Raw genomic sequence first — 23,638 nt, forward strand, 5'->3', positions numbered from 1 at the left:
TGGTGGAGCCCCTTGTCAGGCCCCCAGGTCCCACAGGACGGAGTCCTGTCCCACAGGACAGGCGGGGCTCGGGGGTGGAATGAGGGTTGTAAGGCTTACCCCAGGAAGAGGACTCTGGCCCCCCATGCCGCCTGGAGTCCGGGATGATAGCAGCTGGGTCCAGTCCAGCCCATGGGGACCAGCCTTGGCCTGACACATGGCCTGGCCTTGGATCCAACCCCACCGGAGGGCAGTAAGCAAGACTGCCAGCCTGTTCCCCAGCCTGGCCCCCAGAACACATCTGGTCTTTTTCCAGGGCCCCCTGGCTAATGGGGAGCAGAGATTAGGGGCCACACACAGATGGATACTGGACTGGAGACCCATTTCCTGAGGCCCATTCGTCTTCTTGCGCCTCCCTCAGGAAGCCCTCCTGGATTCCTCCTCCACATCCCATGGCAGGGGGGCCAGACTCAATGACAACACTGCTCCTCGGTGGACAGGGGCCACTTAGGACTTTATTAACATTAGCAACATTCCCTGCACACCGCTGGTCCACACCCAGGACCTCGCCCCACCTCACGAGGGTGCAGGAGTGGGGATGGGGTGTCTCTCCCACCTTGTTCATGGGGCACCGGGGCCACATGTCACACAAGCAGTGCCCAGGCTCCCGCGGTCCCCTCGAGCGTCCACACAGTTCCTTTCCTGTTCCCCAGATTGACCTGTATGCAGGGGCGCTCTTTGTGCACATCTGTCTGGGCTGGAATTTCTACCTCTCCACCATCCTCATGCTTGCCATCACGGCCCTGTACACCATCGCAGGTACGGCGCCCCGGCCGGGAGTGGGCGCGTGGGGAGGGCCTGGAGACAGGGGACTCAACCACCAGCCAGACCACCAGCCAGCTGGGGCACGAGCACGAGACAGGGCCCCCCTCCCCACTAAGAGCTGGCTCTGCGGGCCCACCTGTGAAGGGCGGGGGACACATATCAAGGAGCAGCCCTCCCTCCTCCCTTGAGCTCCCCTATTTCTACCCGCAGGAGGTCTGGCTGCTGTGATCTACACAGATGCCCTGCAAACACTCATCATGGTGGTGGGGGCTATCATCCTGACTGTCAAAGGTGAGAGGCTGCGGGCTGGGGGCTGAGTAGGGAGGGCTGTGGCAGCAGATGGTGCTCCGGGGCTGCCGTGCTGGGACCCAGGTGCCAGCGCTGGTGGGGGGAGGGGGCTCATGAGCTCAAGCCCCGCCCGGGGGAAGTCAGCACCCTTCCCCCAACCTCCGCCCCTGCGGCGGCCTCCCCTGGGTGACCCTGGCTGCCCGCCCCCTTCCCACCTCCACTGCCTAGCTCAGAGTGTCACCCACCCCAGGCTGGCTTGGGGCTTGATGGTGAGCAGGGGGCCGAGGACAGCCATGCACACCATCAGGAAACCGCAAAGCTCCCTGGGCCAAATGTTCATAATCACGTGCGTAATCCCGAGAAGCGCAGCTACCGCCGCTGGCCGGGGCAGGGGAGGAGGGAAGAGGGTGCAGACAGGTCAGGGATCCTGTCTGAGAACGTGGACGAAGCTTGCAGGTCTGCCCTGTTAGGTAGTGACCTCCCTGTACCTCTGCAATCCAAGCCAGAAGGATTACCCACAGGGGCAAACAGAGGTCTTTCAAGCGTCGTCCACACTTGGACTGGAGGATCCCGTGGCCCGGCAATTTCCGACCTTAGGATAGCGTTTGTGTCTGCTCTGAGGACCCGCCTGTGCCTGGGCTCCAGGCAGCAGTGAGCCGGGGGCCAAGGTCCAGGCAGCAGGCTTCCAGCTTGGGAAAGGCAGGGGGAGAGGGGCATAGAGCAGGTGGATGAGACAGTCTTGTGTTCAGATTTCTGTGTGTCTGCCTCCTTCCAGGCCAGGGACCCACGTCCCTGGAACCCCTGCGGGAGAGGGAGCCTGGCGGCCAGGCCCAGGCTGGAAATGGGGGGAGTGACTGCGGACACAGCAGAAGCCACAGATGGGCTGGGGTGTGGCCACATGGGGCCCTTGACCCTGAGGTAGACGGGAACAGTGGGGGAGTGAAAGTGGTCTGGTCTCCAGGAAATGACTTGTGGCCCAAGACCCAGCTGGCTGGCCACAGGGCTCTGGTCAGTCCCCTGCCCCTCTGGGACTCGTTCTGTTCTCAGTGCTACATGACTGCCGGGCCTCCTCAGCTCTGCAAAATCACATCCTTCAGAAGCCCCAGGTCAGGACTTTAACACTTCAGACTCCTTGGGAAGGTCCTCAAATGCCAAGAAAAAATACTTTCGCTCCCTTGAGTCCACAGTCTGAAGCTTGGCAGAGAACCCCTAGCCCGAGGCCAACGGGCATCCAGGGGCCAAGAGGACACTGGGGTGTCCACGTGCAAAATGCTTATTTAATAATCTTACATTAAATACAAATAAAACAGTCATTAGAATTCCCCTGTTTTTTGTTTTTGTTTTTTAAACCCTCTACCCTCCATAACTTTCCAGACACCGGGAAAGGTGAATGGGAAAAAGTCAAGTTTGATGCCTTGGGAAGTGGGGGCCCGGAGTCAGGGCCACCAGCCACCAACCCGTCCTGTCCTGCCCTGATCCCTCTAGCTTTTGACCAGATCGGCGGGTATGAGCAGCTGGAGGCAGCCTACGCCCAGGCCATCCCATCCCGGACCATCGCCAACACCACCTGCCACCTGCCACGGGCAGACGCCATGCACATGTTCCGAGACCCCTACACGGGGGACCTCCCATGGACGGGAATGACCTTTGGTCTGACCATCATGGCCACCTGGTACTGGTGCACAGATCAGGTGAGTGTCAATCCAGTCCACCCTCCTGACTTCTGGGCCGGTCTCTGGAGGGTTCAGGTGGCCCAGCGGCCCGGCCCTGGCAAAGCCCCATGGACACCTGCTTGGTGAGTCTGGGCTGGGGCAGAGGCCTTGGACCGCACAGCTCCAGGCCCAGGGACCAGGTGCTAGGGGTCCTTGCGGTCCCGCGGGGCCTGAGCCCTCCGTTTGGAATCAGAGGAGCCCCACTGGCCACTGCCCGACCTGGCTTTCAGGTGCTTGGACTGGGACAGTTTGGAGTACGAGATTCCAAAAGGGCTTGGCTGCTCCTCAGGGACCCGGCCATCAGCCTGGGAGCTGGCATTTCGGGCCGGCCTTGGGGTCCCGGGATCGGCCAGGGTGCGGGGCATGGGGGTCCCCTTGATCTGCCAGGAGTATGGGCTTGTTGTGGCCGGGCCCGCTTTCCTGGTAGAGCTCTGGGCGCCATCAGCAGCAGGGCGGTACCGCAGGGATCCCGAGGTCCTCATCGGCCGCAGGAAGCCATCTTTCTCTCTGGTCCCTGAGGCAGGGACCCTATAGTGGGGGATGGGCTGGCCCTAGGAGAGAAAGAGCAGAGACAGTGAGGAGACCCCTAGGGCTGGGGGCACACCTGGGTTGGCCTCCTGGCCTTGCCACTCACCCACTGTGGCCTGAGACAAATCTGTTTCACTACTTTGTGCTTCAGTTTCCCCGTATCCTATGGGAATATTCCCACCTTTTGCGGTTACAATAAGGCAAGTTCCTGCTGTGCCCGCCCCAGCTTCCTCCATCCAAAAAGGGGGCTAGATGGGTTTGTTGGAAGGAGCACCTCGATCCCGGCCAGGAAAGTTCTGTTGAGCACGGGGGGCTGGGTCTTCTTGAGTCTGACTCTTGCTCTCTCTGGGCTGTGAACACACCAGGGGTCCAGGGCAGTTCCAGGCAGCCCCTGGTGGCGAAATTCTTGTGGAGCAAGAGACAACCATCTCGCCTCTAGACCTGGAGTCCCAAGGGCCCTGCCATGGGACTGAGGCCAGCCGGCTACTATGGATGAGTGAGGGGAGGCTTCCCTGCAAGGGAGGCCTGGCCAACCCCATCCCAAGGCCGCAACCCCGAGGCCCAGATGGCAGACCTGGTTCTGGACCCACAGTAGAGCGACCTCCCCTGTGGCCATGGCTCCCGTGGCCATGGCTCCCGTGGCCATGGCTCCCACCCAGCATGGGGAGCATTCAAGTGGGCTCAGCCCTGGCTCTCCCTCTCCGAGGGAGAGGTTGATAAAGGACCGTCTCTGGGCTGTGTCAGCGGGAAGTAATCCAGGACAGGAAGCTTCAGGAACCTTGGGAGGCTGGGCCTCAGTTTTCCCAGCTGTAACATATTCCCGTCTCACATGTGGGCCACCGGCGCACACAATGACCTGACAGCAGGTGTCTGCCCAGCATCTCAGGAGAGCGGAGGGCCCGCCTGTGCTCCTTTCCCCAGGACACCTGTCATCTCCCCACTCAGCACGGGCCTGGCAGGACACTGCCATTTCTGGGCAGGACATCAGTCAGATTTTGCCTTCCCCTGCCTGGCCTCAAGGTCAGCGCTGGATGAGTCTTACTGCCTGGATAACAAGGTCACACCAGGGGGCTGAGGCAGTACGCTACTGACCCCAAGGCGGTCCCGAGTACCACTGACACTGGAGCCTCGCGGCCTGGCCTTACTTCCCTGTCATCCTCCCACTCGGGCTGGGTCTTCTTGGGGGACGGCCAGGCCTTGGCCCAGAACCCTCACAATGTAGGTACCTTTGCCCCGGACCCCGTGTGCCTGGTCCTACTCTGCCATGACCCTCAGCAGCAAGCAAGGGCTTTGCAGGACGCCAACCCACCACCGGGCCAGGATAGCTCTCCGAGACGCCCAGTCTGGTCGGCACCAGGAGGTGGCTCTGTGTGCTGGGACACCAGGGCTTTTCACTGGCTTTAGACTTTTTGCTACCTCCTTGTTCGTCCACAGTGTGTAGATGACGCTCTCAAACTCAGGAACAAGCAAACCCAGGCCCAGGAGGCAGAAGGCCCCATGGGCAGCGAGCTCAGCCACGCTCCTCCCTGACCTTGGTAGCACTGTCTGAGCACCCTTTGTCAACAACCAGGCCGGCTTAAGACCTTCCCAGAGAGCGGTGCCAGGGTCCCAATGCTCCTGGGCCAGCCCTGTGCTGCAGCTGACCTTGAAGTTGCCCCCCAAGGAAGTCTGAACTCAAGGAACCCGTGAGCAGCCAGGCACAGGCTCGTCCATCACTCAGTCCTGGCAGCAGCCCTGTGGGTGAGCGGTGGTGTCCCATCCTACAAACAAAGTCCCAGGGGCTCGGGGACTTCAGTGGCCGAGCGGGGGGGGGGTAGTGAGAGCTGGCTTTGGGCCGAGCCTGTGCTGAGAAGTACTGGGGAGGCAGTAGCCCACTGACCCCCCCAGGAAAGGTCCTCCTGGTCTTGCTGCTCAATGCTCGGTCTGCTGGAGCAGTGAGCTTCAGCTTTTCCAACTGCAGAGTGGGGTTATGGCAGCTGCCCTCCCTGCCTCCATCAGAGGGGAAGAGTCTACAGAGAGCTGCATCTAACCCCCTCCTTGTCCAGACAGGGAAACTGAGGCCAAAGTGAGACAAGAACTTGACCCAAGTCAAAACACACACACTTACAAGCTGCAGACTGTCCAACCCTGTGAACGTACTAAAAACCACTGAATTGCACCATGTATGTGGTGAGCTATATGTGAATTCTAGCTCTGTAAAGCGGTTTAAAGTTACACTTAAAAAAAAAATACAAAAGAAAATCATGTCAGAGCTAGGAGGGATCTCAGCTGCCAGGGGGTTCCGATGACCTGTCTCTCCTCCCGTTCTGCAGATCTGGAAACTGAGGCCCAGTTAGGCTATGTCTAGGGCTCCATGAGGAGCCGCACTGAGGCGGCGTCTAGCATCCCTCCACTGCCTGACCTCAGGCTTTGGAGAAGCAGGATTGAAGTCAGCCTGACACACTCAGGGTCACCACTCCAGTGCCCCATAATGACTGTCCTACCAAGAACCGTGTCTTAGAGGGAAATGCGGGCAGCTCTGCATTCAGCCAGCATGTTTGGAAAATAAGTTCAAAACCACAGACCCTTATTTCTGAACTGCGGGTGGTGACTTCAGCTGCAAAACACACACACTTACAAGCTGCAGACTGTCCAACCCTGTGAATGTACTAAAAACCACTGAATTGTACCATGTATGTGGTGAGCTATATGTGAATTCTAGCTCCAAAGCTCCAGCTCCTGGGCCAGTGGTGTCAAACTGTCATTGTCGGCATCGGCTCCCGGCACGTGCAGGACTGCGGCCGCTCTCATGAGGGCGTGGGAGATGGGGTTGTGGGGAGGCGTCCCCCAGATACCATCCCACCCAGGGTGTCCTCCAGCCCTGACAGCTGCCAGTGTGGCTGGCCAAGTGGGATTCAACCCTTCCCCACTTGATAGATGAGTGAGGAGACCAAGCAGGAGTCCCGGGTACAGGACGGGCTTGCTTCCGGTGGGAATGCCATCGGGGGTCAGGCTCAGCTGTCTCAGGAAGCTCTATGGCTAGAGGGACAGCATCCTATTTCCTGCCGCTCCCTCAGACACAGCAAGAGGAAAGCCCCCCCGCCAGGCTCCCCCGAGGGGAGCTGGACTCACCCCCTCCTCGTGCCCCCAGGTCATCGTGCAGCGGTCGCTGTCCGCCCGGGACCTGAACCATGCCAAGGCCGGCTCCATCCTGGCCAGCTACCTCAAGATGCTGCCCATGGGCCTGATGGTCATGCCAGGCATGATCAGCCGCGCACTGTTCCCAGGTAGGACAGGCACGGGGGGCTGGGCCGGGGATGCACGGGGCCCATGCTTCTGGGTCCTGGACCTGCAGCGGTCACCAGGAGGGGAGGCAATGGACGAACATGAGCTGTTTCCTGGCCTAGGGGAGAGCAGAGGGGAGCAGTTCCTGGGGCCATCACCAAAGGGACGGACATGGAGATGGCTTGACATGAGCTTTAGACAGGAACCGCTTACTGCTGTGTGACCTTGGGGGTATAAAGGACGTCTCTGTGCTGTCACCAAGTAAGGGAGTGGACCACCCACATGGCTGGGAAGAGTCAACTCCCTATAATTCGTGTCTGAAATCTCCGGGTACTTTAAGCACCTTCTGGCTCCCAGTAGCTGGCTTTGGTTGTCTTGATGGGGCACGGGGGCTCTGGGTCCCCAGTGTCGGAAAAACCAGCCACATGTGTAGTCCTGGGTTGTTGCTACCTACCCCCACCCACCCCGTTCATCAGTTTCCCCACTGTAGCAGGCAAAGCCATCTGATCTGGGGACCTGGTACCCCGGCAGACAACCACTCCGGCTGCTCAGACCTGGTGGAGGGATCCCTCCTGGGCAGGAACCCTGACTCACCTGTGTCTCCTTCTCTGTGGAACGCGGGGCCTGTGTCCGCCTCGGAGTACCCGCCTCTTCTCTCTCCTGACCTGGGGCCCACGGCGAGCCACCCAGGGGTCCACCAAAGGTCCCGTGGGTCACATGGGGGGCACTCAGCTGCCGGCGGGGGGACTGGGCCGGCCCATTGGCTACCTGCTCTGAGTGGCGCCTCTGGAGAGGGGCCGAGCGCCCCCTCACTTCAAAATACTCGTCTGACACAGAAGAGGAGGCCACGGAGGGCCGCCGGGGGCCAGGGCCGTGGCCAGAGCTGCCCGAGAGGCTGTCCTGGTCACTGAGGGTCACGTAGTCGTCGTCATCTTCCTCATCCTCCCCATCTAGTCCATTGGGGATCACTGCTCCCTGGCTGTCAGGGTCGTCCTGGGTCACAGACAGCTGCCGCTGCAGTGGGGCGTGGCCAGGACCTGGGGTCCTGGGTGGTGTGCCATCTGTCCCATTCTGGGGAGTCTCCTCTCCTGGGGTCCCCAGGGCCCAGTCCACACTGCCGCTGTCCTGGGCAATCACCTCTGCCACAGGGACCGTCCGGGGCTTGGGCACGGGGGGCTGTGGCTCAGGGTCCCCCTGGGGAAGACCGTTCTCCGCTGGGCCCCCGTCCTGGGGGGCACTGGGCCCGGGGGTGGGGCTGCAATCCTGGCTTTGCCTCCACAGCTGGGTGCCGGCTTGGGAGGTGTCTCGGATCTTGATGCGGTTCATCTGGCTGGGCTGGGGGTTCCAGATGTTGGGGTCGATGATGTTGATGTAGCCCAGGATGTCGCTGCCGGGCTCGGGGTCCGGCTCCACCCACGTGGGCAGGTACTCGAACATGTTGGCCCGCTCCAGGTTGAGCAGGCCGGGGTGAACGGGCGGGGGCGCCTCTAGGACGTCTCCAGGCCGTTCTGCCAGGGTGGCGCCCCGCAGCCCTGGGGGCTTCTTGACCTCCTGCTTCTCTGAGGAGGTCTTGGCGATCTCATCGGCGCTCTTGGCCTTGACCAGTGCGTACTTGGGGTTGACGAGCTTCTTGGCTACAGTGCCCGAGGGCACCAGTGGCACCACGGAGGGCAGCACGATGGGCTCAGGCTCGGGCTCCTTCTCCATGGTGATGCCCTTGAGGCTGACACCGTGGGACATGAGGTACAGCTCCTGGAACTGCCGGTCAAACATCTCCACCACCTGTCCCGACAGCACGGAGATCACGTTCCGGTCCGTCCTTGCGGCCGACCACGTGAAACTGCAGTACAGGGAGACAAGGCGGCCGAGTCAAGCACTGGGGGACCAGCCTCCTCCCTCCAGCCGTGGGTCCCCCGTCTAGGGAGTCCTCCCCAGCCCACGCAGTGGGTGTCTAAGCAAGCCCTCGTGCACCCAGAGGCCGACGCTCCTCCGACTGGCCACAGGGGCCTGGATGGAACCGAGAAGTGAGCACAGGCCTCAGGCTCAGACCTAAGTCTGGGACAGGTCATGTGTACCAGGCTGCTCCCACCTGTGTAAGATAGCACAGTGGGGCACTCCTTGGGGTATTAGAGCGCCCACGTGAGACTGCTCATGGGATGCACAGTAGAGCCCTGGCGTGGTCCAGCACACGGGGGCAGGTGCTATCCTCGGGGGCTTGGCTGCATGGACGACGTGGCTGGGGACCCACCCCCCGCTGTCCCCTGCACGGCAGGGTTTGCAGAGCTGCACCACGGCCATCCTTGTCCTGGCCCATCCTAAGGTGGCTCTCCAAGGGACCTCCCTGTGTGCTTGGTCCACACCCACCCCCAGGCGGGTAACAGCTCTGGCTGGCACAACAGTCTTGAGGACAGGAGTCCTCCCCTGCCTGCTTCCGGAGACAGGTGGGCGGCATGCGGGCGTGCCCCAGCCCCGCTCACACCTCAGCAGTTTGGGGACCCATGAACCGGAATAACCAGGGTGTCATAAGGCAGGATTAAGGGCAGAAACCAGCTGGGAACAGGAGCCACCTCTGTCCCCAGGCCCCAGAAAGCTGGCGAGTCACCTGTAGGAGCCACAGATGGCCCGGTCTCCATCCACGAACATGAACTTCTGGGCCAGGGCACCCTTGAACTTGGTGGCTGACCGTGTGAAGAACTCTGTTCCCCCGCTGCTCCGCACCCTGAGATTCTGTGTTGGGGGACAGGAGGCAGAATTACATGACCACGGCACTGACCACGCTGGTGGGGGGCAGACTTTGTGCAGGGGGGTGGGTGTATGTGAGGACCACAAGGTCGGGGGTCCAAAGCAGGAAGTGATGGGAAGACAGAAAGGAGGGTGGGGCTAGTGAAAAGGGGCCTGGCACAGGATGGTCTGGGCGTGGCCTGAAGGGTGTCCACAGCACAGACGTGGGCAGGATGAGACCTGTGGCGCCAGGCCAGCATGGGACAAGCTGCTGCAGGGGTGGGAGGCTGTTGCAGGGTCTTGAGCAGGAGGGGCATGCAGACGCAGTTTAGAAAAGTAACATGGGGGCTGTGCAGCTGGGGAGGAGGGAGGATTGCCTTCAGAGATAGGCGTATTGCTGTCAGGCAAACCTGTGGCCTTTCCCAGGAGAGTCACTGGCCAGGTCTCTCTCCCTGTCTTCCCCACTCGGCTGTCTCAGTGTCCCTGCTGAGTCCCGCTCACTGAGCACTGAGGACGGGGCTCGAAGCAGATTCTCCTACCTCCTCATGGGCCAGCTCACAGCCTGCCTTCCAGCAGCCGATCAGTAAATGGCTGAACCCACAGGGCAAGCTGGAAAGCCCCTGGGAACTAAGACCCAGAGGGAGGACACGTCACGAGCAGACACTACTGCCTGTGTCTGAGCCAGGTCGCTCCTGCCTTTCTCTGGACTCTGGCCAAGGAAGAGCCCTTCCTCCCTCCCTGATGTGCCGTCTATGGGGCGCTGTGGGGCTCCGACTGCCGGCTGGAGGGGACCCCAAAGTAAAGCTTCAGGATAGGAAAGACCCTTGGGCTCACTGGTGCGAGTGTGGCCCCGGCAGGGTGTTGGAAACCCAGGCTCCTGGAGTGGGGGAGCCTGCAGAGGTGCCCCTGGACAGGTCAGGCTGGGAGTTTCAGGTTTAACGTAAGCCCCACGGAATCTGACCCCTGCCCAGGGCAACAACTCCTTGGCAGCATTCTGACACGTCTGTCTGCCGGTCCTGAGATGGGAGTCACTCCCTCCAGAGGGATCTGTGCCGACTTCACTCACTCCCCGACCACTGCCCAGGCCCCCAGCTGCAGACCAAGGGGAAGGTGACAAGCTCCCACACGGGAGGTGGGGGTGGAGGCAGAGGAGTCAGAACCCCAGCTCTGGGTTGGGGGTGGTGGTGCTGGGGCGGGCTCCTGGGAGGCTGACATCCGGAAGTTGGGGATGAGTGGATCAGGTGGGAAGAGGGTGCAGCATTCCAAACGTGGGAACACAAAGACTGGGCAACGGGAGCAGCATCTAACCTGCAAGGACTTTGCGGGAGGAGGGTGGGCGATGGAGCCTGCACAGCAGGCTCAGCCACATGCCGATGAAAGACCCTAACCCCCGCTCCCGGGCCAGCTCTGCCCTGGGGGCAGTGGGGAGCCACTAAAGATTCAGAGCAGGGAGTGACAGGGTTGGAAGTGCCCCTCCAAACAGTCCCGGCATCCAGTGGGAGGGTGCACGAAGTGAACGGGGCCAGGGGCAGGGGAGAGGGGGGAGGAGAGGGCTTCTGTTGGGCAGGGGGTACACGGCCTGTCAAGGCAGGGGTGACGGGGAGAAAGGAATGGGTCTAAGAGAGCTGGAATCTGTCCTTCCGTTGGACCCCCAGCCCAAGGGTGCTCCTGCATCTGCTCCTTCTGTGACGGGAACCAGACCCTTCTCTGCTGGGCATTCCCAGGACAGCCCCAGGGCAGTCCCCAGACGGCAACCATATGGCATAGATGCCCACCTTTGTTGTTGGGCCCAGCCCTGTAGGCATATAAGCCTCTCCTCCCAGGGCCGGCTCCCCTGCCCCCCAGTCTGCGTGTCTATACATAGCCAGCTCAGCAGGAAGCTGGCCACAACCCAGGACAATTAGAGCTCGTGACTTTGTACCCAACACAGAGCATGCTTGGGGGCCAGAAGCTGGAACAAAGATCCTGGAGGCGGTGTGAGGCCTTGCCCTGCCACTTGTGCCCGACCACAGCCCAGCTCTGTGGCTTCTGTGGGCTCCAGGCCCAGAGCTCTGCCTGCTGGGGCCACAGGCGGCTCTTTGGCCTGGAAGAACAGATACCAGCCTCAGTCCCCCTTTCAGCAGTGTCTTCCCCCATCCATCCCAAAGCCTGTCCCCATGAAGGGCTCAGAAGGTCACCACCTACATCTCAGAGTGACTTAACTCCAAGTGAGAGGCAGCCTTGGCTCCGCCGGATGTGCTGTGTGACTCTAAGCAGGGTCCTGGCCCTCTCTGGGCCTCACTTTCCCACACTGCACAGATGGCCTCAGGCTCTAAGGCCCATCCGACCCTGCGGCCAACAGCAGCGGGTGGGGGATTGCGGCAGCCCCCTGGCAGCACCCCCTTCCCATCATGGCAGCTCCCCTGTTTGTTCCTGGGGCGGGGGGGGGCCGCCCCATGGGGCCTGGCCTGGATGAGGTAACGTCTCAGGGCTTGGGTGCACAAGGTAGAGGATTCCACAAAGCCGCATTGTCTCTGAGCCCCGGGGCACCCCCACCAGAGCACGTCGCAGGCAGGGTGGAGGACATCCAGACGGGCTCTGGTGGGGTGCCTGGGCAAGGCCTTGGACACTCGGGATTCTCAGCTTCCTCGGACATGGAAGGGGGCAGCGATCAGTCCCTGAGACAGCCTCAGGGGAGGACTAGGCAGCGCTCCATCTGCTCCAAGAGCAGCTGTGGCCCCAAGCATGTGTGTGGCAGACCTGTAGGTGCCCTGCCTGCACCCCCCACTGGGCCTCCTATGCTCACAAAGATGCAGCCTGACCCCATACCAAGCTGCCCGGGGCCCCATGAGGGCCGGTGGCAGGCCAAGAGGACAAGCCCAGTCCCCCGCCGGAGCAGGTGGGTCACTCAGGCTCTGGCCAAGCATGGCTCCAGTCCCAGCTGGGCCTCCCTAGGCCTCGGTTTGCTTACCTGTGAAGGGGGCTTCCCAGCCTTCTGCTTTGGGGCTACTATGAAAGCCTGAGGAAATGCAGGGGTGGTGGGTGTGGGCCAGCAAGGTGCCTGGCACTCGACGGACACTTCCCATCCGTGAGAGTGTGACAGCACGTTTAGTGCAGCAGGGTCGTGACCCCTTCTGCTCGTGGGGGCAAGAGGGGACCAACATGGAGGACCAGAACATACCTAGAATGTCGTGGGTCAGCCCGGGGAGGCCAGGACTGGCAGCCAGTTTGTGATGGTGGGAAGGGAGCTCAGCGAGGGGTGTGACCGGCCCATGGTCTCCGGTTGGTGGGGTCCAGCCTCCAGTTGTCCCATGATGGCCTCTGCGGGGGCCTGCTGGCATTGCCCAAGGAGGAGCCCAGAGATGCACCCTGACCAGGCCTGGCTGGTGACAGTGAGATTAGCCTGCTGTGCCAACTGCAGGGGACAGAAAGCCCATGTCCTCATGTACTGGGCAGCCAGCCAGCCTCTACTCTCCTCTAAAGGGTCTGTTTCACTCTGTCACGGGGGTCCGATAGCCATGCTCACCGTGGCCTCCCGGGGCCATCACGAAGCTGGGATGAAGGGATGGGGCAGCGCTGAGCCAGCCCAGCTCCAGGACCTTGACTCAGAGGGGATCCTGGCTCCTCCCACAGGCCGGGTCGATAGGGCCTGGCGCTGCTGACATTCTGGGCCAGGTGATGTCCAGATGCAGGGGCTGTGCACTGCACACGGCACATTTAATGGCGGCCCTGGCTTCTACCCATCCAATGCCAATAGTCCCCTCCCAGTCACAACCACTACAAAAGCCCCCAACATTGACAAATAGGCCAAGCCAGGCAAACCCTACGTGGTTGGGAAGTACTGCCTCACCCCCCGAGCCCATTAAAGAGACAGGCCAGGATCAGAGACAGCAGGACAGCAGTGGGGGGAAACCCCAGGTGCCAGAATGAGGCCGAGGCTGGCCTGGCTGGCGTGGAACTTGAGCCACAGACTGAATCCCTGCGTCCTCATCAGGGTGGCTGCTGGTTTTTCCAGTCTGGCGGCACAAAGCCGACTACCTTTTCCGATCAGCCAGGCATCTCGCTGCTCTGGTCCTGTCTCAGCTGCGAGGCTTGAGGCCCAGCCCAGCCTACCTAGCTCCCCCTGCCTCTGGGGCATCCATTAGCCCTCAGTCTCACCCCAAATGTGACTGGGTCACCTATTGAGGTGCTGTGCCCTGTGGGAACCAGAGGGCTGGGTCCTCTTTTTCGGCCCTGTTTTCTGTTTGTAATATGAGATGCTCATTTCCACACTCCCTGCCTAAAGGAGTTAGGGGCCAGCCGAGCCAGCAGGCTGGAGGGCTTGGGAACGACTGGGACCCTCACACCTGGGAAGGTGCTAGTGCTTGGCCTTTCAACTCCTTGCACGAGTGGGCTTAGCCCAAACAATGCCGCAGCTGTTTGCAGAATATCCTGGGGGTGCTCAGAGCTCAGGAGGCACGAGGGTGGGGTGGGGGTGGCCCCCAGCCTGAACACAGCTGGAAGGGGGAGGGAAGCCCCTTGGCTCTTAGACCAGAGCTGAGATCTCACGAGAAGAGCTCCAGGACAGGGCAGGGAGAGCTCATGACTGAGTGCCCTGCCCCCACATGGCTTCCTTTGCTCTTCAGAGAAGCCCTGCCAAATAAATGGGGGAGAGTCCCATTTTTCAGACAAGGAAATTGAGACTGAAAAAGATTCCATATCTTTGTCCAGGGTCATGGCTCAGGTGGCAGAGCCAGGGCTCAGTCCTGGCTCCTGGCCCTGCCCAGACCGGTGCCCAACACTCCCATGGTCACAAGGATGACTCCAACAGGCACAACCGATCCCGGACCCATAGGAGCTGAGGGCAGGTCACTGCAGAGCTGGGCAGGGGTGGCCAGTGGCTGAGGGCGGGCCTAGGGATTACTGGCAAAGGAAGTGCTTCTGAGACAAGTCCAGACCCAGCTGGCCCGCGGGCAGGGAGGTAGGCTGAGCAGGCAGGCCCTCGACAAGGTGACACCTGGCCAGAGGCGGGTGCACAGGAGCCCCTGGCCACCTGCCCAGGCTGTGGAGGGGGCGGGCTCAACAGCAAAAATGAGGGGGTCAGGGTCATCCGTTCTTTCCCATGAAGGGCCCGCCCCCTCTGTGGTGACATCTGGCTCCTGGGTATGCACGTCACTGCAGACTGTCCCTGTAGACGGTCTGGACCGTGCTCTGTTCCCCAGAGCAGGGACCCCTGGTTTGAACTGCCCTGCCCATGCTTTAGGCTCTGGCCTCATTTCAAGCTAAAGTGTTGGGGGAGGCCGCACACCGCACCCTCCCCTGCCCCGGGCCTGGGATTTATAACTTCTTGTTATTGCCAGCAGCTGCGTAACTCCCCTTAGCACATGGAGTGCTTTTATAACCATTGTCTCCTCTAATTTCATCCTCAAACAAGCCTATGAGGCATCATCATGGCCACGAGGCACTGGAGGCTCAGACGGGGGAGCCACGTGCCCGAGTCTCACAGTGGGTCTGCAAGGCAAGCCCCCGTGGGTAGTTCTGGGGCTGCCCCAATGGCAGGTGTGGCCTCAGCCAGGGGGGGTCAGGCACCGAGTCTCTCTCCCTCCTGGTCTGTGCCAACTTCTCATTACTGGTGGTCAGATTCAGCCGCTGACTTGGCAGAATGCCTCTGGGCAAGTCACAACCTCCCTGCAGCCTCAGTTTCCGCATTTGCCCCACGGGGAGCCTAGTCTGGGTGGCCCTCGAGGCCCAGCTTGGGCATTTCAGGCCCCTATGAAGCTGTGGGGCTGCAACAGATTCTGAGCTCCCCCCACCCCCGATCACATGGGGGAGCAGAGGCAGGGTGGTGGGCGGGCAGTGAGGGCAGGAGCCAACCTCCCAGGAGCGAGCTGAACAGCCCTGGGGCCGCATTCTCAGCCCAGTCCTGCCTGCCTCTCACTTCCCGGGAACTCCGAGTGCTGTGAGCAGACTTACACTTGAGACTTCCCTACGGAGAAGACACACAGGACAGGAGCGAGGCCAGTCCCGGGTTCAGATCCTGCTTGGCATGGATCAGCCCATTCCCTGTGTCTTCATCCCACCCCAGGCACATGTGCGGGGGCGGAGGCACGCGAGTGTGTAAACTGTCCACTGGGCTCGTGGCAAGGGTGCAGGGAATGGGCCCAGAGGTTCTCTGATCTGCTGCCCACAGGGCAGAGGCTTCTGCAAGTCGCCTTTCAAAAGACGCCTTTTCTACAGGCTGGACCTCTCCAGCGTGAGCTGTCTGCCCCAGGAGTTGATTCTCGGTGCTAATTACACGGTGAGCAGCACGCTGGGTGAGCGTGGCGCTTGGGGTCAACCCACCAGGGAGACCACATAAAAATGTCCCAACAGCCACAGACTCGCCGCCCAGGGAGCTCATACCCACTTGAAAGGGCTCGGCTGGGATGGGTGGGCATACCTGACGAACACCGACAAATTACAGGCACAGGAACCCAGCCTCTTGTTAACTAGTCTGGCGTCCCCCCTTCTCTGGGGATTGTGTTCAGATCACAGGCCGGAAGCCCAAGGAAACGTGACCCGTCAAAAACTGGGACTCGGCCAGGGAGCTCTAGTGCTGGCCCCCAATCCCCTTATGCTTAACTTACTGGCCGCGAGTGACACTAGCACAAGTGCCTCAACTTCCTCATCTGTAAAATGGGAACAACTGCCCTATCCCACTGGGTCGTCATGCGGAGTCAATAAATCAACCGTGCCAGGTGCCTAGGATGGGACCGACCCATGTGAAATTCTGTGAAAGCATTCGCTGCTGTCATGTACACTCATCTGTACTCTTCTCGGGACCGTGCATATAGTAGGTGCCAAGCGATAGCTCAGTGGAGGGAAGGCTCCTCCTGCCCCCAAACATGGGATCGAATGCAGGGTGTCGGAGTGGAAGAGCCCAGCCACAGTGGCCCATCTGGCCCTCTTCAGGACCATTGTGATCCCGGAGCCCAGAGACAGGAGGTGATGAACCCAAGGACACACAGCAAAGCAGTACTAAGAACCTGGGTTCATGCTGATCCCTCCACCTCTTCTCCATGCTGTCCTTCCCTAGGAAGCCCTTTCTATGCTGCTCTTCCTCCTCCAATTTATGTGAACTCTGCAGCCATCAAGGAAGCCTTCCCTGACCTCAGCCCAAGGAAACTTCTGCTGGAGTCAGATCCTAAAACCGGGGGATGGACACCATACAGACACAGATTCTGGTTTAAGCCCAAGAATCAAAGTCAGAGCCCTCCAGATCAGATGTGAGCTGTGGAAGCCTGGGTGGTGAGCACCCTGTCACTGGAGGCATGCAAGCAAAGACAGGTAATCAACGTGGCCGGGGCCACATGTGATACAGCACCTTGTACCAGCTCCGGCCCTTACCTACTGCTTATCTTATCTCTGACTGTCGGAGGAGATAGAGAGCATCCTGTCCCCCTGAGCAGCCAGACATAGGTCAGGTGACCACGTGGCAGGAGGCTCCAGGATGCCTGCAATCTCTGCCCAGCATGGGGCTCCATCCCTAGGAGGCAGGTGCTGCAAGTGTTTGCTGACCCACTAAGTGACCGCTTGGTCATTCTGAACCGGCCAGCTCACCTTGAGGTGCCCCGGGTGCATGCGGGCCCGCTCACACATGTGCAGGAAGTACTTGACGTTACTCTCGTCCACAATGATATACACGGCCACCTTCCTCTTGAAGCCGGCGTCCAGCAGGTCCTTGAAGATGTCCACATCGGTGAACATGTCCATGACCACAGCTATCACCTGCGAGTGGGAAGAGACCAGGGCTGTTGGGCAGCGCGGCAGCAGGGACAGGTGCCTTGGCAGGACACACAGCCCTCCCACCCCTACCCCCCTCTCTGGGCACCCCTGCTAGCCCTGCCCCTCACCCACCCCCCCAGCCTCAGCACTGGGACTGCCAGCGATGGGCTGGGGGCCTCTCTGGCCCCAAAGTTATAGGGTTCAATGCTTAGGGTACGAGATTCTCAATCTGTAGCCCAGACTGGACTTCCTGGAGCCGCGGGACTGGAGAAGCATGTCTTGTATGTCCGGAATACAAAACGACAGAAAACAAAGCCCTGTATCCTGGTCAGTGAGGCCCGTGAGGGAGGAGAGAATGCCTGGGAGCCAGGCAGCATCTGCATCCTGAGGTTGGGGACGTGCTGGGGCCAGCCCCCAGGGCAGCTGGCCCTCCTCCTCAGGATCAGAGATCAGGGCTCAGCGCGGGAGCACCCCGTTCTGGTCCCTTCCTGGCCTGCATTCCTGATCCAGAGCAGCCCACGCCATCACCTGCCACCTCCCACCCTGGGATGCTGAGGTAGACCAGATGTGTCAACAGCCAGGAAGGCAGCAGCTGGCACAGGCGTTCTTGAGGTCACCTGCCCGTCCCCGGGGCTGGTGTGGGCTTGGGCAGGCTTTCCACTACCGCCTCTCCTGTCTGTCTGAACAGAGCCCAAAACCAGCACATGTGCTCTATTATGTGCCAACATCTGTCCCCGCAACAGCCGACCTCCAGCCTCCAGGCCCTGGCCCAGGGTGGGGCCCCAGAGGTCAGAGTGCATCTGGCCCAGGCCCTAGCCCCACGTGGGCAGTGACAGGCAAAGGGGAAGAACAGGGTGGTTGGGATGAGCTCATCTGGCTTGAGGGGTAGTCAGCAGATGCTTGGGACAGCTGGGGCTTGGTGACCATCTCTGGTCCTCCTTCTCATCCCTCCTTCCCCGTGCTACTGGGCAGCCAAGGGGAGCACAGGGGACTGGGGCCTGAGGCCGACAACCAACACAGATATTCGACCCCTCCAGCCCTTCGAGACCAGCACCACTGCCCTGTCCAGGGCCCGAGAACCTTCAAGAAAAGACTTAAGAGGCCAGGGACTCGGCCTTATAATGAGCTGGGAGTGGTCGGTCTAGAACCTACCTAGGCCTACTAGGGAGCCAAGTTCACCCCCACCGTGAGGGTGGCCTGACAGGCTCCCCTACACTGATCTGTAGGTGCAGGGTGAGGGACAGGCAGCCTGGGGCCTGCCAGGGATGAGTCCACACGCTCGGGTGAGCTCACCCAGCTAGCCCTTGCAGGCCCGTGTGGGCTCCTCCCTGCCCTGCCCTGTCACGGACACGATCTGTGTAACCCAGAGAAGACACCTAGCTTCTCCAGGCCCAGCTTTCTCTGTGATCCAATAGGGGCAGGGAGCTGCAGGAGAAGCTGGGCTCTGTCATGACTGAGGCCCAGGATTCACTCCGTTCTCTGGGGAACATCTGCTCGCTGGCTTTGGGTCTCTGAAGGGCTGTTTCCGGTGGGGCAGAGGGCACGGGTACAGTCTAGGCAGGGGCTAGGACAAGCAGGGGGAAACCAACAGAGACAGACGTTGGGGTCAGTACAGGAGGCGCCTTCTAACCCAAAGTGAGGCAAGGGTCTTGACAGGGAGTGAGCTCCCCATCCCAGGACATATTTACGGAAAGGCCAGAGACTGCTTGGCAAGGAGATGGTTGAGGGATAGATGAGACACAAGGGCAGCTGGGTGGGCTCAGGACAGCTTTGGACTTCACCAGTTGAGCATGAGAGACCTTGAGGTGGACGGGATGGTAGCAGGGACTTCCTCGCCTGGGACTCCACAGCCCCAGAGTCAGCCCTGGGAACCCCCTGGATAAGGCACTCCTGGAGGCAAAAAGCATCTTGTGCCACCCTGGGAAGGGCGCAGCTGTCACATGCCTCCTTGAAGGCAGACAACACATCAACCCTTGCTCCCTTGTCACTGCCATCCCCGACCAGATTGATCAGGCCTGCTTCCAGACCCCACCTGCTATGGCAGATGGGGACTTGCCCTGGGCCTGGGCTGGGGGACATGCCCCAGCAGGACCCACTCTTCATGTATCCTTCCCCACATCACCCTCCAGCAGGTAGGGTACTGGATGCAGTGGGCCTGAATCTGTTGGGGCCTGCCCCCCCATGGTGGGTCCCTCCCATGGGGTCCCAGGGCTGAGTGCCAGCTCTCCTGAGACACTGGTTTCCGTGCCAAGATGCAGTCAAAAGAGGGCCTGTAACAGGTGCCAGCTGATGCCAGGAGCGGGGAGAGGTGCTTGGCATTCCTGAAGCACTGGGATGATGCTGGGGGAAGGGGCCTGTTGCTCCCCGAGGAGGCCCCCCGGTCCCACATACTGTTCCCCATTCTGGACCTGGGAGAGCTGGAGCCAGACACTCAAGGCTAGAACCCGGGTCTCGTGCTGCGGGATGGTGTAACGTTCAGTCCTCAAACAGGCGGTGTGGCAGTGGTCACTGTTCCCATTTTACAGATGAGGAAACTGAGGCACAGAGTGGTTCACTCCCTTGCCTAATTATCTGTTTAGGTGGCCCAGCTGGCACACAAAGCTGTGACTTCATCCAGGGGAGAGCCCCCATTCGGAGCCAGCATGTGGCCTGGTCTAAGGCAAGCCTCAGGGAGCTGCTGTCCACTAAGAATGTGACCCAGTGGTCTGGGTCACAGGAACGAGGGAAGCCCAGGACAAGCCATGGCCCCTCTCCGGCCCTCGGTTTCAATATCTGCAAAATGCGGGTGTCAGCCTCGCTCACTGCTATGGTCCTCCAATCCACGCATCATAGCTGGAGCCCAAAGCTGCTGGCCCGGCATCGAGGGGCACAGCAGCTGTCCCCCACTGCAGCTCAGCTCACACAGACGCCAGAAGGGTCCCAGGCAAGGCCAGGGCCAAAGCCACGAAGACACTGGAGGGGAGGCTGGAACCTGGAGACCACCCTTGTGCTGCCGTATGTTAAGTGACTGCACTGGGATAAGGCAGGTGGCCTGGGTCCCTGCTTTGAACCCTGTGCCTCAGGACCACAGGAACTGGTGTGTCCACGTAAGCAGCGGGACCAAGTGCCCAGATGCCAGGGGGTCCCCTGGCAGGCACGCGCGCATCCCGCATCCCAGTCCTGGTGTCGCTGGGGAGCCTACAGGGCAGCAACAGCCCCACAACACAGAATACCCAGAAGACACAGACCAGCTCCCAAGGCAAGGAAGGTCTCCAGGGGTCCCTGTATCTCACGGATCGGAAAGTTCTTTTTTGAAGAAAGGCACAGAACCAGAAGGGACCAGATACCCATGACAACCATCCCCGTTTTCAGCCCCAAAGGGCAGCACACTGGGGTCTGGATGATACCCAGGGGAAGCAGGAGGATGGCCGTGCCCCAGAGGGGGCCCAGCCACGCAGTGGTTGAGGCTGGAGCAGAGGGGAACGTGGCAGGGATCGGTATAGGCACGGGGCTTGAGCACGCTTTAGACCCAAATAACCCGTATATGCAAGCTCCCAAGATGTGTTCCTCCAAGGGTTCCCCACAGCCCCTTTTACCACACCCTCCCCAATCCAATCTCGGGCACGGCCTCCCATGCTCCCACCACGGGCACTTCCATTGTCCAGGTGGTTACTGGGGGGACGTGAACAAGGGGGGCAGCGTCTGAGCCACAAAGGAGCAGCAGCCCCCCACCCATGGCTGCAGTCCCTAACACACACAGCCTGAAGCCTCGTGACACCTCCTGCTGGGGCCGGCGGTATGAATGGGGGTGCTGATGTCCCCCAGTCCCCCCTGGGGCCGCCACAGGAGTCTGAGCCCCTGGGCAAGGACAGTGCGGGCCCAGAGTTGGAGCTCAGAGCTCCAAGCCAGGGTCCAGCTCTACATGAGTCATGTCTCTTTCTGGGTCTGCGTCGTCATCTGTAAAACGGGGAAGGGGGATGTGAGGCCTGAGGTTAGACCTGCTGAGGGATCCCCGACTCCCTGGTCCCGGCCCTGCCCAGGTGCCCTGATGGCTTGTCTGAGCCAGCTGGAGCATCTTGCTGAGCTGACTGCCACTCCGCCTCCCTCTGCCCCACTGGCATGGGACCTCCACCTGCCGCTGCAGGCAGACACCCGGCCCGCAGCTCCCGGCACCCCCGCCCCGGTGCTGTTCCATGGACTTCCTGTGACCACAGAATCCACTCTTGGGGCAGAACTGTGCTCACGGGCATGGGGGTCGGGCAGGTGTGTGGAAGTGCTGGGAGAGGAAGGGCAGGGGCGAGATGCCCCAGGGGTTCCACACACAGCTAGAAGACCACTGCCCAGGGGCCCAGCCTCGGCGCCATCTCCTCTTCCCCAGGGGGCCCTGACCCCACTAGCTGGCCCTTGAAACACCAGGCCTAGAGCCACACTCCCAGCAGCTCCTGGCATTGGGGCACGCACCATGTCTGTGTTTTTGGCAAGGCCACAGCAACCGACTTAGTGGCACACCATCTCCTAAGGGTCTGGACTCTGAGAGCCGGGTCAGGGTCCAGCAGGTTCCCGCCTGGAGCTCCATCTGCCCTGCCCCACCCTGGCCATGCAGTTGTGTGGAAGAGGCTCAGAGAGGGGCAGTCCTGGTCTCTCCCTTCCAAGTGCTCCAGAACAGAAAAGGGGACACAGACATGCCCCACCCACCCTGGAGCCCAGAAGCAGCCACACAAACAGAGCACGAGCACACAAGGCCCTGGCCCTCCATGGCTCTCATGTCACCATCTGCAAAGTGTCAGAGCTCTAGAGCTGTCACGCTAAGGCCCTGATGGACTCCTAGATGATGGCGACACAGGCATCAGACAGGGGAAGACAGGGGACCTCGGGCAAGAGCCTCCGTCTCCCCAGGGGGCAGTAACGAGGCCCACCTGCACAGCTGTTGGCGGGCAGAGTGCATTAAGGCAGGCACAGAGGCCACTCGGGGCCCCAGAGCCCGTGTTCAGCACCTCCTCCTCGCACAGACTGGAGTCCTGGCCCACCTGACCTATGGCACCCTCCGGGGTGCACTGGCCAGGAATCATCGCTCACCATCTCCACTCTTCTGTGCCGGGTAGAAGGCTGGCACCACCTGGTCACTCACAGAGACGACACAGAGAACGCTGTGGGCTGTTCTAAGGTTTCAAAAGATGGTCATCAGCATCCTGGATTCGACTTCCACTTCCGGCCACCACAGAATAACAGAACCTACACTAATCCGGCTTTAACCAGCAAACAAAACAAAACAAAAAACCCACAAAAACCAGGCCAAATCTATGAAACCCTAAACAACGGGACTGCAGCAAGCACAGTGCTCCTGGAGAGGAGGGGAACAATAAGATCAGCCCTGAGATTGCCTCAGCTACCGCCTGAGCTGCAGCATCGGGGAGGGGCCCTGATGGAGTCTAGCAGTCTCCCTGAATCAAGGAAGCAGAGTGTGCTCAGAGCATGGTCGCCAGAATGTTCTGGATGGAATACTGGAGGAGAGAGAGGGCTGTAGAGAGTGAACACCAAACCCCCATACAGGGTGTTCCCTTATGCTTCAGCTGGTGACTGAGCATCACATGCACAAAGGAGACCACCCAAGCTGGGACCAGACTGCCAGAAAGAGGCAGCTGAAATGGTCACCGGTGTTCACGCAGGACGCAGGAGTCATTTACATTCCCCACAGCTAGAGTGCAAAGAGTCCTCAGGGCCTGTGCAAAGAGTCCTCAGGAGGGTTTTAACTGAGTAGTGGGCAAATAAGCCCTAGACCAGAGCCCAACAAACTTCTTCTGTAAAGGCCACATGGGAAATACTTCAGGCTTTGCAAGTCAGCATGTGGTTCATGGTCCAGCTCTTACCCTGGACTAAATCAGCTCTGGTCCCACTAATAAAGCCTAAAAACACCAAAGTGAACCTCAAGATGTGAAACTAGTAACAATTTAGGTGAAAAATACACTGGATGGGATGAATACCAAATTAGACACCATAGAAGAAAAGATGAGTGAACTTGAAGACACATCAGTAGAAACGATCCCAAATGATCCATGGAAAGGTAATGACAAACCAGGATCGGCTAAGAGCATCAGTGCATGGGGGCGGGGCCCACTGAGAGGGTCTAGGATACAAAAAATTGGGAGTCTTAAAAGGTATGAAGGTGTGGAGAAGACAGAAAAATGTTTGAAAAAGTAATGCCTGTAATTTTTCCACATTTGAAGAGAATTATCCATCCATAGTCGGGGAAGCTCAGTGAGTTGCAAGCAGAAGAGACAGGAAGAAAACCTCATTGAAGCACATCAAAATCCCATCATTTAACGCCCAAGTGAGAAAGAGAAAATCTGAAAAGCAGCCAGAGGGAGAAAGATCATTACATAACGAGGGTGGAGATAAGCAGACTTCTTCGCAGAATAATCACAAACCAGAGAATAGGGGAGCAACAAATATCTTTAAGGCACTAAAGGCAAAAACAATTACCCTAGAATTCTCTACCCAGGGAAAATAGCTTCCCAAACTGAAAACGAAATGACTTTTTCAGACCTAATGGTTTAAGGAGGATTAAGGAGACTGAAAGGCCTAGAAGGTTCTCCAAGCACTGGGAAGGACTCCTGGGAGCC

At 60.0% G+C, this 23,638-nt stretch overlaps 2 protein-coding genes across 4 annotated transcripts in view; one reads left to right on the top strand and one right to left on the bottom strand.

Moving 5' to 3' along the window:
- SLC5A10 (solute carrier family 5 member 10) overlaps positions 1-23,638 on the top strand; it is a 59,390-nt gene that overhangs the window by 12,194 nt on the left and 23,558 nt on the right. For both annotated transcript variants that reach the window (XM_044249337.1, XM_044249338.1), the window contains 4 exons: positions 693-798; positions 1,015-1,095; positions 2,578-2,783; positions 6,463-6,598. In XM_044249337.1, coding sequence (XP_044105272.1) covers positions 693-798; positions 1,015-1,095; positions 2,578-2,783; positions 6,463-6,598 — 529 coding nt within the window. The remainder of the gene's footprint in view (positions 1-692; positions 799-1,014; positions 1,096-2,577; positions 2,784-6,462; positions 6,599-23,638) is intronic.
- The window catches only part of FAM83G (family with sequence similarity 83 member G), a 30,734-nt gene continuing 7,564 nt past the window's right edge, over positions 469-23,638 (bottom strand). For both annotated transcript variants that reach the window (XM_044249336.1, XM_044249335.1), the window contains 4 exons: positions 16,875-17,042; positions 9,199-9,323; positions 7,191-8,436; positions 469-3,355 (listed from right to left, as the gene is read on the bottom strand). In XM_044249336.1, coding sequence (XP_044105271.1) covers positions 2,948-3,355; positions 7,191-8,436; positions 9,199-9,323; positions 16,875-17,042 — 1,947 coding nt within the window. In that variant the 3' untranslated portion in view covers positions 469-2,947. The remainder of the gene's footprint in view (positions 3,356-7,190; positions 8,437-9,198; positions 9,324-16,874; positions 17,043-23,638) is intronic.

Source organism: Neovison vison, chromosome 5, assembly GCF_020171115.1.
Source record: "Neovison vison isolate M4711 chromosome 5, ASM_NN_V1, whole genome shotgun sequence".
NCBI lineage: Eukaryota > Metazoa > Chordata > Mammalia > Carnivora > Mustelidae > Neogale > Neogale vison.